Source organism: Diadema setosum, chromosome 10 (assembly GCF_964275005.1).
Source record: "Diadema setosum chromosome 10, eeDiaSeto1, whole genome shotgun sequence".
Classification (NCBI taxonomy): Eukaryota; Metazoa; Echinodermata; class Echinoidea; order Diadematoida; family Diadematidae; genus Diadema; species Diadema setosum.
In genome coordinates, this window is record NC_092694.1 from 26,161,266 (window position 1) to 26,180,475 (window position 19,210).

At 37.8% G+C, this 19,210-nt stretch overlaps 1 protein-coding gene across 1 annotated transcript; it reads left to right on the forward strand.

The window, feature by feature from the left end:
• The first annotated feature begins 1,465 nt into the window (after positions 1-1,465).
• On the forward strand, positions 1,466-18,471 carry LOC140234154 (organic cation transporter protein-like). Its single transcript, XM_072314229.1, has 10 exons — positions 1,466-1,618; positions 4,633-4,902; positions 5,782-5,885; positions 8,605-8,759; positions 10,763-10,931; positions 12,160-12,298; positions 15,559-15,650; positions 16,881-17,089; positions 17,550-17,658; positions 18,258-18,471. Exons 1-10 carry the CDS (start codon positions 1,466-1,468, stop codon positions 18,469-18,471), a joined length of 1,614 nt encoding a protein of 537 aa, XP_072170330.1.
• The last annotated feature ends 739 nt before the right edge of the window (positions 18,472-19,210 follow it).

Here is a 19,210-nt window from a genome sequence, read left to right on the forward strand (position 1 = left end):
AATATTGTTAAGCGCATAGAAAACATTCAATGCAATATACGCTATAAAAATTGCGTTATTATTATTCTTATTTCAAAGCAGAGATGTAAAGGAATCCACATTATAATACAATTCAAGAATTCAAGACACGAAAGAAAAATCCCTACGTAAAGAAACGGGAAAAAAATCTCAAAAACATATTAAAAACAGCATTAAACCTTGAAATAATGCTCAGGAATTGTTTAATTAATGATCACCAAGCCGTTGTATTGAGCCAATAAAGAAACGTATTCTTTCAGTCAAACCGCCTTACGTTGTATGTGGCCGCTCAGCCAGGATCGTTTGCGGTGACAAGTATTGTCTGGCGTTACGAAACTTTAGTTCATAGTGTACCTCACATGATCCGATAATAGGTCGTCATAATCACGTGACCACCATGGTTACATTGCGATGCTAGTGTGGCTAGTGTTGCTGACTTTGGTATCCATATTCAATTGGGAATGTTTAAGGATTCGTCGAGGTCAAAATCTTTACTGCAAGAAATTATAGGGGGTGCTGTACACTACCGTTAAAGGCCAACTTTAAGCGAGGTAATGAAAGCATGGACATGTTAACATGGAAGTTTTAACGATATCTTTACTGAATGTCCATCTGAACTGCATAAATATTACGATAATTTATAATTCCCCCCCCCCCTTAAAAATTACTTGAGCTCGATCGCCTGCTAAATCGATCATTATTTGGTTTATTACGTGAAAAATAGGCTCCTACTTCCTGATTATACAGATTCGGGCAGTCAAGCTGGCGGCCGTTAATAAGTAGGGCCTACATAGACAAAAAGACAGCACAGGAGCCGCTAACCAGAGTTCACCTCGAAGTGAATTTCCTGTCATTGACCTTCGAATAGTACTGTGGGAAATCATCTTTGTCATCAACAAAGTTAACACTGGTTAGGGTATTGATATCAATAGGGAGTTTTTAAAGATGTAGTATACGGGCTACGAGTAGCGGTAAGAGACGACTAGTATTTCGTTCGTGATCTGGGCTGCTCAATGTTTACCTTAGGAAAAAAAAAACAGCATTATACAATAGTGCTTTTTTCCGTCGTAACCAATCGGGGGGGCATTTCGTGAAGCGTTTTGAGCGGATATTATTTTTTCTAACAAACCGTTACAAAATACTGAAATCCTTGCATCTGATTGGCTGAGAGCAAATTTTCGGACAAAATGCTTCATGGAATGCCCCCCTGACCTCAAAAGTGTAGCAACAGAGAGAAAGCGAGAGAGAGAGAGAGAGAGAGAGAGAAAGAAAGGATTAGAAGGAGAGAGAGAGAGAGAGAAGTCCGTATACCGTAAGAAAAAAGACAGTCTGGATAGCAGAATGCGTCACAACACGTCCGGACAACCAGCGCTCAACATTCGATACCCCCCGACTCCCCAAAACATTCTCACTTTCCAAAAAACATCGTCGGATTGACATCGACATCATGCCGAAGTTGGACGACATCCTGAAGGACATCGGAGAATTCGGGCCCTACCAGCGACGCGTTTTCCTGATTTGCTGCATCATCATCTTTTTCAATTCGTGGATCTCCATGATCACTGTTTTTCTCAGTGCATCCATGGACCACTGGTGTGCGGTGAGTCAAAACCAGGATTATCCTTCTTCCATTTAATCATTTTTTTTTTAAAGTTCATCTTCTTCCTCCACGAAACATGACATAGATTATCAGAAAATTGATCGCGAGTACACAATGGTTGACCCTACTATAGAACATCAGAGGTAATTAACGAAACAAAGACACGTGCATAAATTGAAACCAAAATTGTTTCATTGTTCATGCCCCGAAGGGGACAAAAGAAAGAAGTGAGATCCATTAAAGGGATCATATAGTTTTGCGTGAGACTTAACGACAGGTTTATAACACTTTTTTTTTTAAATAATAAGAAACATCTTATGAAATATGAAAAAGCATGTAATTCCCAGAAGGATTCAACGTTTATTTGATGAACATTGGTTTTGAAATCGAAGAGATATAAAAAAAAAAGTGATCCTAATGAAATTGACAGGCCACGACTTTTACTAAGATATCTTTGTTTTACCTTGTTTTTGGATGTCTCACAGTCATTTTTATTCTCATTAGACTGTATGATCTTAAACATTTCATTGTGTTCTCTGAAAATCTTGCAAAACGTATTGAAAATGAATCCTCACCTCAACCAGTAATGTACAACCCCTTTAAAACGCAGAGCTTGAATACTGTTGACAACCCGTACAATCGACCAAAAGGTTGCGAATAGAAAATGATAATTCAAAAGAGGACAGACTTTACAGGATAGACAGGACCAGACAAACAAATCACACGAAAAAGCGAACAATGCATAAAGTGCATGAAGTCACGAACAGGCTGGGTGGAAGATATCACCATTGATCACGGACCACGACTGAACAAACAGGACAGTTTAAACACAGCAAAGAGAATCTATTTTTTTTCCATACCATGATTTTATTTGTCTTTTTTCCTCTTTTTTATTTCTTTTGTCTTTTACTGCCAATGCTCATACACAGAAGCTGGTGATAACTGCACGGAGCGTTTATGTTTAATTGTGTTCTACTAGTAATTTCAAATGATTGTGAACGGCGATAACGGACTTTATGTAGGCAAAAGTCGGGAATTTTGAAAATTCATTTTTTTTTTCTTGAATTACATTGCCCATTTCCTAAGCTTTGCCCGAAACCAATAATTAGATTAACACTGAATGCAGTCAGAAGCGCTCCCATTGTCACCAAGCCTTACCCGGATGCTCCAAATAATTTTTTTATAATTTCACATCAGGTAGCGCGTGAATCAGTCGTGCCGTGTATAGATTTCTGGAATTTATTGCGGTCCTTGCGCAGATAAACCAATAACTCAGAAAAAAACCCTAAACAAAAGAAGGATGATTACATACTATGTGACATAAAGTGCTCACACATTCCAGTTAGTGTCACAATGTGATTCCATTATAATACCACTTGTTTAACAAGTTTACCTGTGGAGAATTTACGCATGCTTTCTTCTTTAGCTCTGCTTCCTTGAGCACACAGTCATGCATTCTAATGTACACCTCCTTTGCCATCAATTTATTCTCAATAATCATTAAAAATTGTCAACGTTTAAATGAACATTTTTTTTTCTTTTAGCACACACAAAGAAAAATAAAATCATTTGTTATATTCGATAACTCTACAATAGTTGAATTCTATAACTGGTATGATAACATTATTCTCCATACATGACCATACACACATAAATCCTGCACCGTCTCCAATTATTCTGTTATTTAGTGGACGGATGTTGTGTATCTGTGCATGTCATGTATTCTAATAGGCGTGCCCAACACAGACTGTCCTTTTTGGTGTCACGCCCCCTTCAATGTACGTGATCTCATTATCCGATATGAATGTAACGTACTATAGACTGATTTAAATCCATTCTATATTATGAAGTATTACTCAAAGTCTGTATACACTGAATTTTCAAATAATTGTTGCTATTCGTTGATATCTGGATGCATATAACAAAATGTAATTTGTGTGGAATTGTGGGATTCATTTAAGAGTACATTACAGGGGCCGCGGAACGTTTTCCAGTTTGAGGGGGGGGGGGAGTGTCAAGGTCAAGCCCCCCCCCCCCTCCCGCTTAGAAGAATCTAAGGGCGGAATCTTTGGACATTGAAATTCATGGGTGTTGTGACTTTTTTTTTACGATTTCTTTTTTTTTTCGATTTTGTTAAACGATTTTTTTTAAGAGCCCTGCATTATATCGCCCCGTCACTGTGCAGGCATGCTCATCTGGAAACATTAAACTGCACATTACTTGAACATGAGACCATTCTGAAGCAAATAATTTTCACATAACAGTAGATAATGTACTCTTAAATGAATCCCAAAAGGATTGGAACAATCATCAGTAAATTTAATTGCATATTTGAAGTGAATAGATGTTGAAGAAAATAATGTTACTTTGAATGATCTGAATTAGATCATTGAGATGAATAGAAGGTGGAGAAATGTTTATGAAGGGGGGGGGGGGGGAGGAACGAGAGGAGATGGTGGCTCGGAGACTTTGACCATCCTCACAGCTTTTGTCTGCAATGTCTATTTTTGTTAACTTATAGAGGAATTTTCTAATGTCTGTTTGCTTACTTGTTGGTCGCTTGATGTTCAATTAACTTTGTAACAATCAATATTAATTCTAATGACTTTATATTTTTTGTTTTATCTGTAAGTCTATAAGTCGACTTCATGAGTTGTTGTACAGTATACAAGTTCTGCTTTTAGTAAACCCTTTTTTTTTTGTTTTCCTAAGAGCACGGATAGGGTAACTTATTTTTTTTTAATAGTTTAAGACTACGTATGCACGCTCTTGATTAATTAATTACCTCTAATTGTCATCGTAAAGTCGACCATTGTGTAATTTTCGTATAGGTTATCTTCTCTGGAAGAAGAGAGTAAAATAGATTGAATTGAATTGAATTCTACAGCTCGAGTTTTTGTGTTATAGCATGAGACACTTGCACATGAATGAATGAAGTATAAGAAGCAACAGAAAGACAGATGATGCACATTTAAAAAAAAAAAAATGTCTAATACCTCAACTGCCACTTTCAGGTACCGGAATGGGACGATTTTGATTGCAGTGGCGCAGGTTTAACACCCGATGCTTGTGTCGCCGCCAAGAGGAACGCCAGCATCCCGTTCAATTTCACCGCCGACGGTGAGCTGGTGTACGAGCAGTGTCGCAAATATAACGCGTCGAATGTCGACTTCTCGCCGGGACTCTTTCCCCAAGATTACGGCGTCGCATCGGGGGACGTCATCGCCTGTGATCAAGGCTGGGAATACGACAGGTCACAATATAAATCGTCCATTGTCACTGAGGTACGGCCATGAAAATTACCAGTTTTCTTTTGTTGTTGTTTTTGTTTGTTTTGTTTTCTTATTTGATTTATCCTTGTTCTACAACCGTCAAGCGAAAACTCATTGTAATTTTACAATTAAAGTCATTTGCAGCTTTGGACACGAAATGGAAATATTGTCCCTGTTTACACGCAAATTGGGTTTAATTGATACCTAAATATCAAACGATGTTCTACATTCTGCCTCTTCTTTCATGTCGGTGAAAGGAAATTGTAAGCAGATTGTCAATAATCAATCTAAACTATACGGGTCTAGGACAATATACCCCTGGGCAATTACCCCAGAGTCTCGACCCCTGAGCCTAACCCTAAGCCTGATTCTAAAGCTAATCCTATCCCTAAACCAAAGTCTAACCCTAGTCTTTACTCTAACCTTATCACTAACCCGTATTTAGCGGGGGGGGGGGGGGTGAGGTAATTTCAATGGTACTCTTTTCAGTCAAGTCATGTCGTGTTGTTGGTTTCTTGTTCTGTCCTGTCTTGTTCCGTCCTGTCTTGTTCCGTCCTGTCTTTGTAAACAAATATTTTTTTATAAGAAACATGTAAGTGGTTTGCAGTATACAAGCATGATTTTCAGTGGACCTCTCATTTTTTTTTTCTCTAAACATAACTTTGTATTTTGCCGGTATGCATGTATGATTTTATTTGATAACTATTGTCTATCATAAACTTGAATACACGCCTATGCTATAATTCCTGATTTATTTTGTGGTATATTTTGCTGGAAAAATGAAAACAAATGAATAAAAAAAAATCCCTGATACGTTTCCAAACCTGTTTCTCTTGCTACTTTTTCTCATTTTATGGACCCTTCGTGTCCATTTTCTGACATCAATTTTAGTTTAACCTCGTTTGTGGAAATGAGGACCTCACCGACATTTCCCAATCCATCTTTTACGGTGGCTACCTGGTGGGCTCGATTGTATTCGGATCTCTGGCAGATTTGTGAGTAATATGGGTACAGTTCCCGTATATCATTATTATCTTTAGTGCAATATACACCGTTAGCGACAGGTCGAGAGCTGGTGCCAAACATTTTTATTGCAAGACCTGAATAAATGGATAAATGAATAAATAGATAAATGAATAAATGAATAAAAGAATGGATAAATACATGAATAAATAAATAGATAAATGAATAAATAAATTAATGAATAATGCATAAATGAATATATGAAGAGTTTGTTTGCAAAGACCGATAAGTCCATATTTGCCAAATGGAGATATTTGCGATTAAAGGTCAAGAAAAATAAAGAGAATAAACAGAATTTTTTGCTTGTTTTGACCATAACCTCAAATATGTACCTTTATATGTAGTGACCAATATATCATTTAAAAGGTATTATTTTGTACTTTATGACAGAGATCTTACTTCAAAATCTTCAAAAATCGACTTACCGGTTTTTGAAAACAAACTCTTCATATGAATAAATGGATAAATGGATAAATAAATAAATAAATGATTAAATAAATGAATAAATAAATACACGAATGAATGAATAAATCAATAAATCAATACATGAATAAATGGATAATTGAATATATGAATACATGAATAAGTGAAATAAACAAATAAATAAATAAATAAATAAATAAATAAATAAATAAATAAACAAAAATAAATAAATAAATAAATGAATAAATGAATACATCTCAAATTCTCTTCGGGTCGGGCGGTTTTCGAGGGTTTTGCCACTTATCTCTTTCGGGGATATCCTTTTATATTAGAGATGAGCATGTATCGCCCTCTAACGGTCACGAATGAAAAGGGTTCAGACTATGTGAGGCTGAGCTGACAAACACTTGTGAGTTGAGGCTCGTGACTCAACAGATCTGTAACTCTTTACGTGCCACGTTCGCACACCCGAACATATTCTGCTCAAACCCATCACAAACTCGTTCAAACCGATCGATAAATCGTCAATGGGCACACTGCAATGAAAGCGTTTCTGGCAGTTCCGTTCCTGTCACATGTAGCTTGCATTTTATGTGGTGATTGACTATCAAACAGTGCTCCTTAGTGGATTTGAGAGTAAATTTTAAGTTTCAATCACTGTTTTTTTTTTTTTTTCTTTTTGTGTGCAAATGTCATGCCTCTACTATAATGCAGCCAGTTGAAAGAAAACGATCATAGATTTGTCATGCAATTAATATCAAACACGCAAAGTCTGGCAAATCCTCTATAGCTTTGCTCATTACATCAACAATATTTATAAAAGTTACATAAATTAGTACCATCTGATCACCGTAATGGTTTCCGAAAGCATGACTATGTGTCGCAGTCTCAGAGTAATGTGGCGGTCAGGGGGTTTACACCATGGCGCCAGAGTTACAAAGTCCACTGTTTGCTGCATTATTGTTATTCTGTCCGGTATCATAGCTTCATCGCTCTTCAAGCGCAATAATCGCCATTACCGATAGTTTTTTTTTTTTCTTTTTTATTGAGAACAGGAAAGATATTTCCTGCTTTTCTCTTCATCGCGATGTTCATTGCACTACACGTCTGGTATTTTAGCAATCTACGCGTATTTGCATGCTCTCACGAGATGTTCTGTTTCTTTTTGACAATGCAACAAAACATGTTGACATAGCCATTGATTAGCTGCTGCCTTTTGCGTGAGAGAACGTCGTTAAAACTAAAAAAAAAAAAAAAAAAAAATCGAATACACTTCCCCTTATTGAGGTCAACTGGGAGGTTTAGTTATATTCTACATACAGTAGTACAAATATAGGTCGAAGGCTTTTTTTTCCCCTAAGTTTCTGTATAACCATCGGGGCAACCATAGCAAACTAGTTTAGTCCTTTGTTTTATTTTTTATCTAATTTGTTGTTTTATTTAAGAAAACAAAAAAAGGAGAGCGCTTACCGTAAGCAAAAGAGAGAGAGAGAAAAAAAACCAAAACAAAACAAGGAAATTAAAAGCAGCAACAGCCAAATAGACAACACTGTCTGACTGTGGTCCCGATGTAATGGGGTGGACAATAGGGGAAGACGTGTTCATGAGTGTGTTCATTTCATGCATATTACTCAGAAACAATATAGGCCTATGTATGTTTTTTTTGTTCTTTTCTTCTGGCAACCATTTAGTTAGCCTAGGGCTTCCTCATCCAAACATAAACTGACTTGAATGCAAAGCGAGTGTTGTTGTTTTTTTTTTTTTTTTCCTTTCTTTTTTTTTTTGGGGGGGGGAGTTAAGTTTTGACATTTTTTTAAATAGCATAATAGCTAGATGGAAAGGAGTGTTATGTCCCCGGGGAAAGACGAAATATCTGTGAATTTGATAACATTTAGAAAAGAGCATATCACATGCAAACTGTATTCTAAGTTGAGGAAATGCATTTGATGTGTATACAGATTGATGGAATAGCTTTATCCTGGGTCATCAGAAGAAGACTATCACTGCACCAATACAACAAATCACAGTAGTAAACTTGTCACTTTTTTAACACTTTACAAACAAGATTCTGATTAAACAACATAAATAAAAGAATTAGGTTTGATCTTATGACTACAGAAAATAATTAAAAAACATAATAATAAATTGCATGGAAAAGTAAAAGCCTTCCTTCGGAAAAATGAGAACATGTTAAAGTTACAGATGACGGTTCATCTATGACAATAGGTTGTACGTTGTTATTGTTGTTGTTGTTGTTGTCTTTTACAGCGTTGGCCGATGGTGGACGTTGATGGCGTGCTTGGTGCTGAGGCTGATAGCCGGTGTGGCTTTGGCGTTCTCGCCGACATGGGCAGTCTACGCGGTTATGAGGTTCTTCCAAGGGGCCGCCGGCATCAGCATTTACATTATAACCTTCGTGCTTGGTAAGAGTCGATTTCTAAAGACTAGTGCTCGCACTACCTATAAGGTACTTCGTGATGAAAAGGGGCATGATAAGCTCGTCTACACGTCGGATATACTGCTGCAGAGTCTTCGGAACTGTAGTTTACTCAATTTATAGTGCCTATAGGCAATATATCCTATGGAATATACTACGAAATCATTTTAGAGAATCTTGTCACCAAGGCTTGAAAGTTTGAATGTTGTGAAATCGAGGAGCCCTAACGGCGCAGTGGATAAGACTTAAGACTGTAAATCGCAGGGTCCCTGAATCAAGTCACGTAAATAATCACCGAATTCATTAAAAATTATGAGCATACTATACACTATCACCAGATGGTCGTTTTATCCGCTATATACCATCGGTGTAGAGCAATTTGTCAATCAGCTACAAGACAATTTCATTAATCTGAATATACGCAGTACCTGCTGCATGCTATGTGGATAAAACGCCTTTCCGGCAATCAGACATTCGCAGGTTCGAATCCTGTCCCAGTATGTATGTCAGTGGTCTTTTAAAAAAAAAAAGAAAAAAAAAAGAAACAAACACTGATTACTTTGGTGCTCATTCACTTCGATATACCGGTTTATAAAATGGGTTCAAGAGTGTAGCCAATTGGAAGCGCTGAAATGAGTCACGTGTGCGTGCATCAATTTCTCACTAACATGCTCGGCCTGACGTCACAATATTTACACTAGCAGTGCGCACTCAATCAGTTGTTACAAGTGCGTCGCGAGCTACTATACGCGCTGTCAATCCTGTAAACAACTTCTAGTTCGGGCTGCCGGCCGGCCTTTCTTGTGTGCATAACATGTGTGGCGTAAGTTTACTCTTATACGCACAGTATTTATATGTGCGGGATTTCCGAGTGCGACGTGCGTAAATGTTTGGGAACATCGACGAGTGCTACATGTAGCTGACTGGTATTGACCCACAAAGTTACATGAAAAATGCTGTTAGTTTTCGACCCATTTTATAAAACAAATGATGCACAGGATTATTTCGTGGCGTTAGTGGAGATGCAGCTCACTCTCGGGTATTTACAATATAGTGCAACATGCACTCGGCTTCGCCTCGTGCATGTTTCACAATTGTAAATACCCTCGAGTGCGCTACGTCTCCACTCACGCACTCTATCCTGTGCATCATTTGTATAATAACAATTTGTCAATCATGTTGAGTTCTATGTATTATTTCTGCAGTGACGTCACAAACGGTTGTTGTCTACTCATCCAGAGATAAGAGACGCAACAATAAGCCAGTTCGGGGTTAGCTCATGGGCATATGGGTACACATGACCTTTCTTCTTTCTCAGTTGGTTAGGCACTCCACTAGTTTTCAAGCGACAGAAGGTGTAAGCTTGCCCAACGTAACAATTTATAGAATTCATCAGTCATGTTCGAACAAAGGATGAAATTGCGAAGAACAGGTGACTATAATGATCCACAATACACTTTGGAAAGCATCCATTTCATTATTTTGCATGGAATGTTATAACAATTTTTTTTTTTCTGTTAATATTGTGAAACACCGCTATTGCTGTCAGGTGGATATGATGGCAAGCACAACTTACATATTGTATAAGGATCACTTGAATAATCATTACGTCACAGATGCTTATCTCAGTGAATTTAACAGCCAACATGCTTTGCTGGTACAGATGACCTTTTTCTGCTCATGTTCAAGTGGAACCCCGAACTGGCTTATTTATAACATTTGGAAGGATTGTGCAAATTTACGCATTATGTGTTCTACTGATATTGCTGCATTTACTCATTTTAGGTATATTTACATTTTTTTTTTGCTTTTGTTGAAAGCATTCACAAATTGTCTTAGAGTCCATTTTCCACTGCGCTGCGCATGTATTTAATGCATAAGTGTCTCAAACAACTTATCCTATTGCCAACGGAAATAGATAAGCCATGGGAAATTCGGAATCCTGAAGGCATTTGAATATAAAATTGACTGACCTCTCTGATATCATAGGGACCGAGTTTGTGGGTCCTTCCAAACGCAACGTTGTCGGGATCCTGGTCGTCATCCCTTTCGCCCTCGGTTACATGCTACTGGCCCTGCTCGCCTACCTCCTCCGCTACTGGAAGACCCTGGAGCTAGTGGCTACCGCCCCGACGGTGGTCTTCTTAGTTCTTATGTTGTAAGTCATATCTCTGTGAGACAAGCTAGGACATATGTTGCAATTATGTCTTCTTCGTTTGTGTGTGTGCGTGTGTGTGTGTGTGTGTGTGTGTGTGTGTGTGTGTGTGTGGGAGGAGGTTGGGGAGCTACAAGGCTATACCTGTCTGGACTCAGGCCTAATAGCTGTTCCCTCAATACTTGCAATACAGCATCCCTATACTCAAAGAATAATTTTTCACTACTTACAGACTTAGGCATGTTTAAAAGACAATCCTTCGTCACACTTAGATTAAGTTCGTGAAGAGTGATGCATCTGTACCAGCATAATATCAACAAAACAAACAAACAGGCAACAGATAAGTCAAACATAAACAACAGCAAACAAAAAAATACTCTAACTGTCCCTCATGATCCCTTCCCAAGCTCAAAACACACGAAAAGAAAAATCCTAAATGACTACTTCTCACTGCAATCTAGGGTAACTATGGATGATGTTTGTATTGTTTAAAAAAAAAACATCGAATTTAATGTAACCAAATCTTAATGATCACTGTACATGTCGTTACTATTATTATCATTATTTTTTAAACAAACACTATATCTTTCGAAAAAGAGTACAATATCTAAAAATGCTCAAAGGAATCACTCCAGAGAGGGAGGGAGAGAGACAGAGATGGAGAGGGGGAGATAAGAACGAGAACAAAAACTGATGTTCACATCAGTTCTTGTTGTCAACTATTCCTTCCTGTTTCCTATCCCACTATACCCCTATACCCCTATACCCTATACCCTATACCCCCTTTTCCTCATCTCTCTCCCCCTCGTTCATGTACATAATATTCTTTACACTCGCGTTCTCTCTCTCTTCCTCTCTCTACACCTGTATCTCATCCTAAATTAATACAAACTTCAATTCAATTCAATTCAAAATTTATTCTAGTTTTCGACAAGCATATAAGATTATTATATATCACATTTTTGGTAATGAAGAATGATATTGAACCAAGCCAATGTGAAGTGAAAAGTTATACAATATTTTAAAGCCTTATAGTAAATATACATTGTCATGAAAATGGAAGTGATCAAATCTAGTAGTAGTAATTGAACAGCATCGGTTCTCCTCTTTCTTTCATTCTTTCTTCCTTTTTCTTTACTTTCTCTCAGTTTAAAGCTTGTTTTTCATCACACAATTGATTAATTCTTTATCATTGATTCCGTACTTTTGTCTGTAATGCACACTTAAACAGCTTCCTGCCCGAATCTATGAGATGGCAGATTTCACAGGGGAAGTACCAGGAGGCGGAGAAATCATTGCGTAAGGTTGCAGAGTCGAACGACAAATCCCCATCGGGCCCCATCCTCAGCGGCGAGTTCGTCAAGGAAATGGTAGGAGAGACAGAATAACTATGAATGGGGAAACGAACGAAACGACACCATGTGAATAAAAATTTGGAAATACATTTCCATGACATTTGCTTGTGCGACAATTGCTCCAACGAAATATCTGCACGCTGAGCCAAACATACACTGTGTAAGTTCTACCCAAAAACATAACCTAAACTCTAATCCTAATCCTCACATCAAAGTAAACCTAAAACCCTATCACAACCCTAAACCTAACCCTAAGTTTTCGGAGAAAATAAAACCGAAGCTATCAATGTCGCAAGAGCAAATGTCATGTCACCCAAAATATTAACATGGCATAATACGGTAATAGAGATGTATACATCACGAAAAGACTACAAAGCTTCTGTTTTTAGATAGATCATCCACTACATCGTCTGCCTGTGAAAATCTTTTTAGGTGATCCGAGTATCCTCTCGGATCACCTTCTGTATTTGTACGGATTCTTTGTTGGTTCTTATTTCTGGACAAAAGTTGTGTATCTACTTACTCAAAAAGTTCTCAGAGTATCAATTTCAAACTCATACCATATATGTATCATGTCCCAAAGACGACAAATTTTATGTATCACTGTGATCAGTCGACCGTGACGTCACTATGACGTCATTATATGAAAACACATTTTCATTCATATCTCATTAATGGAATGGAATTTTTCAATGAAATTTACGTCACATACATTTCAAGTTATGTGCATTTTACTCATATTCTCAAAATTCATATTTTCTCTTAAAACGTGCGCGTACGCGCGCGTTAAAATATTTGTATGCTCAAATCGAGCTCAAATTTTTTTTGCACACGTTTCAGACCATTTGGAGCATTTTTTGAAAAATTGAAAAAATTGGACGGACGCGTACGCGCGCGCACATATACGCACGTACAGCTCATGCGCAATAGAAATTCCCCGTTTTTTCACACTTATCGGATGCGTAAAATGTCAAGGAATATTTCTACCAAGTTTCAAGTCGATCCGACTCAATATGACGTCATACGGGCCCGTCAAAGTTGAAATTCCGCGCGCGCGTCAATGGCGATATACAGTGCAACAATGCAAAAAAACCGCCAATTTTGAATCCGATTTTACTCGTCAGGATGGACGGTGACCCCCCATTTTCTTTACATATTCTGAAAGCTGATGAGTTGTACATGTCATTTCATGGGTTGGCGATGCTGAAAAAATGATTAAAAGATATCAAATTTCTTAATAAAGTTAAAAAAGAAAATTTTCAAAATGACGTCATCAAATTTCAAGTTCATTCAAGCATATCTCACTTATTCTTTAGTTGATTTTCGTCCAAATTTCAATATGTTGTAGCTTATTAAATGGTCTTTCAGATATATATTAACAACAATTTGATTGGATGACGGCATCACCTCGTAAAAAGGGATTAAAAGTAACATTGTTAAATTTGACCAGTTTACGTGTTATCTCTATGGGAGTCCAGTTTTTCTGGAAATGAAAACTGACATGACTATCTTTATCGAGCACTAGCTCACTTATGCTTCGGTGAATTTCTCCCAGATTTTAGTATGTTGTAGCTGAGACTTTGAGCTATCGTAATGTGCCCTTCGTTTTTTCATACGGAGTCGGCATCATGCCCAAAAACTTGGTTGAAATTAAAGCTTATCTTCCATGTATTTTCATATTCCTTTCTTTCTGCAACTTTCTTTGCAATAACTCAAGAAAAACAAGCTCTATCAGCCCATTATTTTGCACATGTTTAGTTGATGTCACGTACATTATTTCATAAAATAACAACTACTTGATCGGGCACCTTCTTGGGTATGTAAATTAGGGTCAAAGGTCAAAAATGTTTCATCCTGTATCTTGGTGAATACATGTCTTATCTTTCCCATATTTTGCATACGTAAAGACCATGTTACAAGAATCATTTCACAAAATAACCACTTTTTGCTCAGACGCCATCTTGTCTGTGCAAAGTAGGGTCAAAGGTCATATGTACTTCTTTCTTTATCTTCATTATGACGTGTTATCTCTATGGGAGGGAATTTTTCTAGATGTGAAAATTGACATGATTGTCTTTATCGACGACTAGCTCAATTACCCTTCGGTGAATTTCTTCCAGATTTTAGTATGTTGTAGCCAATGTAATACTCTTTAAGTTTTCTTCGATCAAAGTTTTAATCGGATGATGTCTTCACCTCGTGAAAATAGATATAATGTAACCTTGTCAAATTTAACCAGTTTACGTGTTATCTCTATGGGAGGGAATTTTTCTGGAAATGAAAATTGACATGACGGTCTTTATCGAACACTAGCTCACTTACTCTTCTGTGAATTTCTCCCAGATTTTAATATGTTGTAGCTGAGACTTTGCGCTATCGTTTCTTTGCCCACTCTTTTTCATGCGACATCGAAATCACGTCGAAAAACTTCGCAAAAATTAAAGCTTAGCTTCGATGTATTTTCATGTTACTTTCTTTCTGCAACTTTCTTTGCAATAACTCAAGAAAGACATTACCTATTACCCCCATAATTTGCACATGTTTAGTTCATGTCACGTACATTATTATAAGATAACAACTACTTGATCGAACACCATCTTGGGTAGGTAAATTAGGGTCAAAGGTCATAAATGTTTCATTCTGTATCTTCGTTATAGAGTATACTGAATTTGGTACCAAAGATGGCAGACCTGACTCTCTTTTCTAAATGAGAATTAAAACATCACACGGTCAATGTCATTAAACACAGATGAAACCTGTATGGTCATGCCTATTGCGATCAGGACTCGAATCATCGATTAAAAAAAAATCGGATCACCTAATTTGTCAGTGTTGACAAATTCCAAGTCTAGTCTTTTTTACTATTGAGAGCAATGCAGAAATTCAATCGCAGGCGATAATAGTTACACTGATGACAAGGATCACGATTCAACATTAAAATTAAAGCAAGATATTATGATAGCATTTATAACGATAATGGAAACAATAACAACCACACAGGTCATGGAAGCCAGTGATATCACACAAGTTGACCACAAGGGCAAAATAATCATTAAAAGGCGAAACGGAGGACTGTTTCATGGACAGATCAATAAATAAATAAAAAAAAAAGAGAGAAAGAAACGGACAGACATGGATGAGCTATTAGTACGGAAAGGCCATCATATCATCATAAGTATTTACTAGGCATTTAATAATGATCCGACAATCTTATTACTCTTTTTGTTTTCTCTCTTTTTTTTTTTGGCTCCAAAATCGATGGATTCTACAAACAGGAGAGCGCCACCAAAGGTCGGCGTAAAACAGGCCTTGACATCTTCCGTACTCCACGAATGCGTCTCCGCTCAGTCAACATAATTTTTAACTGGTATGTACTTTCCCCCTTTATAATCCACACCGTTGATTTACTGCAGTGTTGTGTTGTGTGCGAGTGGTTTTTTTTTTTTTTTTTTCAAGCCACTCAATCCTTTTGTGTGACTGAGTGTTAATTTACACCGATAACTCTATAGCGTTGTACAAACTGTCCAAAGTCCCTGTCACAGAAAGGATTGAATAAGAATAATACCTTAGATAGAGATGTGGATTCAAATGTAGAGACGTTTTTGAAAGTTGTCCGTTAGGTTACAGCTCGTTATTCCGAAGGTTCGTTATTCCGAAGGCTCTTTAGTCCGAAGATTCGTTATTCCGAAGGCTCGTTGTTCCGAAATTCATTTTCGGATTAACGAATCTTCGGAATAACGAACCTTCGGAATAACGCCACTTAATGTTCGGATTAACGAACCTTCGGAATAACGAACCTTCGGAATAGCGAACCTTCGGAATAACGAACAGCACCCGTCCGTTAACCGTATGGAAAATAGGAAGATCCTTTTAGAAGTTATGAAATGTTGAAGCTTTAGTTTTGTGCCGACATCGCTGGATGAGAATGCAATGAACATAATATGTGACGTACTGAAAGGACAACAATATTAAGAAAATGATTAAGAAAATACAATGTAATACTGGATATTTTCATTTCTTATTCAAACATGACGAAATTAACATCATAATGGTTATGTATTCTCTAGGGCAAATTGTTTAATGGCAGGGCTCAGGTAAGACTCAAAACATCCAACCATAAAGATATGACAATATAACAACGGGCATGATGGGACACTGTCGATACTTACATTGTGTGGTATGCGAATAATTCATGCAAGGTTTAATAAAGAGGTTGAAATTACGATCATCCATTTCATTACCTCGTGACCTCTTTAAGTCATCGGTATTACACTACAAGCAATTTTATTTCTGCCAAATCCTGGATTCTGTGAACGGGCGGTTTGCTTGATTATCAAAAGCCACTAGCTGTCTTTTAATCCGATGATGATGTTAATGTTGCTATGATACAGATTAAACCTCTTACAGTGCCTAACAAGTTGTTTCCATTCCAGATTTAGAAGTTTACCGATTACTTAACAATAATTTGTAAGCGGTGAGCATAACGTCTGGGTGTGGAATATAAAAAGCCCGAAACACAGGATATCGTGGCTCTGTCAAAACGAGAAGTGGTTGCTGTTGTTATTGTTATCTTTGTGCCTTTGGTTTTCCTTGTAAGGATGGTCAACGTCATGGTCTACCACGGGCTCTCGCTGAACACGTCCAATCTGGGCGTCGACGACTACGTGGCCTTTGCCGTGTCGGGCGCGGTTGAGATCCCGGCCTACCTGCTCTCCGTGTTCATCATTGAGCTCGTCGGTCGACGGCTGAGTATGTTTGGTTGCCTGTTGCTTGGTGGCGTCGCCTGTCTGTGTACGACCTTTATTCGTAAGTCGATGGGCACACTGCATAAGTTTTCAACCAATACAAAGCAAACTAAGTTTGTTGTCCTTGTATCATGAACCTCCACAATGGCACGTTTCCTAAAGCGAGAAACCATTTTTTTTATTCATGTCTAAATCAATCAATATCATCTTTTTTTCGTCATTCATGTAATTATGTAACGTTTGCATCAACATAATGTTATATATTATATATTATATACATATCATATATTATATATGTTGTTACATAATATTATTGACAAATTTCTATTCTTGTGTTTCGTTGTTTTCTACAGAAGTATCTTATCTATCTCAGGCGCAAATTCTATCGTTTTTCAAAAGATTCAGCGCCTCTTGGTTGAAAGCTCTTCATATGTAGAAACGAGATATACATCTGCGGACTTTATCAGCAAGCAGTTCGAGACAAACGAAATCAATAATAGAACATGGTTTGTTCTCAACAGCCCCTGGAGCTGCGCTGACCACGGTTGCTATGATAGGCAAGTTCGGCATTTCAGCCTCCTTCGCCATACTTTACCTCTACACTGTGGAGTTGTACCCTACAGAGATCAGGTAAGCTAACTCAACAGAAATGCGTCGAAATAATTGGATACGTTATATATCATATCATAAATGACCTTCTGAAATTCGTCCGTTTTTTAGTAATTATAAAGGTGTAGCTGTCAATAAAAGACGGAGACTCGAAAAAAGCATTGCAGTTTGTATCTTCCCTGTTTAGTTCCGAATAGAGGTATAAATCAATAATAACCGTTCATGTATACCTAGATATATTTTTTCTTCATTGTGTGTTTTGAAAGCTGTAAATCTTCAATTGCATTAACTGTGGACACGTTTACTAACAGGGCTGTTTTCAACCACACAATTATTTCCGTAAAGGTAATCCCCTTATATATCTATTTCAATGCGTGTTTTTTTTTCTTATTTGAATGTGCAACATCTGTAACTAGTTACATTTTTGACGTAACTGAACTATTGACATTTATTATCATAATACTGTATATTATGTTATCAAAATCATTATCATTATGTCACATTATGTTTCGTCGGTGAAAATCACAATTAATCCTACATGAACATTTTGATCGACTTTAAGCTAATGACCCAGAGGTACATTTTCTCACCATGTCTACTACATCCACGCCGTCGATCAGGACCGCGGCGATGGGGACGTGCTCGATGTTTGCTCGCGTCGCCGGCATCATAGCCCCGATCATCCTCACGCTGGACAAGTACTGGACTCCACTCCCGCTGGTCATTTACGGCAGCGCCTCGGTCCTAGCGGGACTGTTCTCCCTCTTCTTCCCGGAGACCCGCGGCCAGAAGCTACCCGAGACAATGGAGGACGGGGAAAACTTCGGACTGTAAGTTTTACTTAAAGGGGAAATCCAATCCAAATAAAAGATAATCTGACAAAATCGAGTAACATCTTACGAGTTCAACGATAAAAAAAAAAAATGATTGAAATCAGATGAAAAATAAGGAATTTACGACATTTTGAAGTTTTCCTGATTTCTGCAAAACAGTTCTTGTACCGTTGATATGAATATGCAAATGAGTGAGCTAACCATACCATACCATACAACCATGTCTTATCCTCACAATTTTCCATCGATCGTGTACCAACAATAATGTAAATTCATTGTTTCTGTCATTGAAGTCCGAAATATAATGTGATTCCTGGTTGGACAAAAAAAAAAAAACCGTCAAAATAGTAATCACTCAGATATACCAGGATTTGAGCCACGGGCATAGTAGTTGCGTTTTAATGAAAAACTGGAAATGTTTTATTCTTTCTTATCTGACAAACTTATATTTAGACTGAATTTTCCCCTATAAAGCCCCTGTAGACAGATAGTGTTGGGATACCGTGGAGTGGGAAGGCTGGCTCAATGGCCCGTCTTGGGTATAGTTGGAAATCCCCGCCAGGCCTCATCAATGATATCTATAAGACCCCGTTTACAGTGCGAGGCTCGGCCGCGGCTCGGCCGCGGCCGAGTCCAGCCCCGCTTCAGTGTAAACGCGCAAAAGGCCAAATGCGAGGCCAAAATTGGCCTCGCATTTGGCCTCGCTCTGGAGGTGGTCTCGGCCGCGGCCGAGCCGTGGC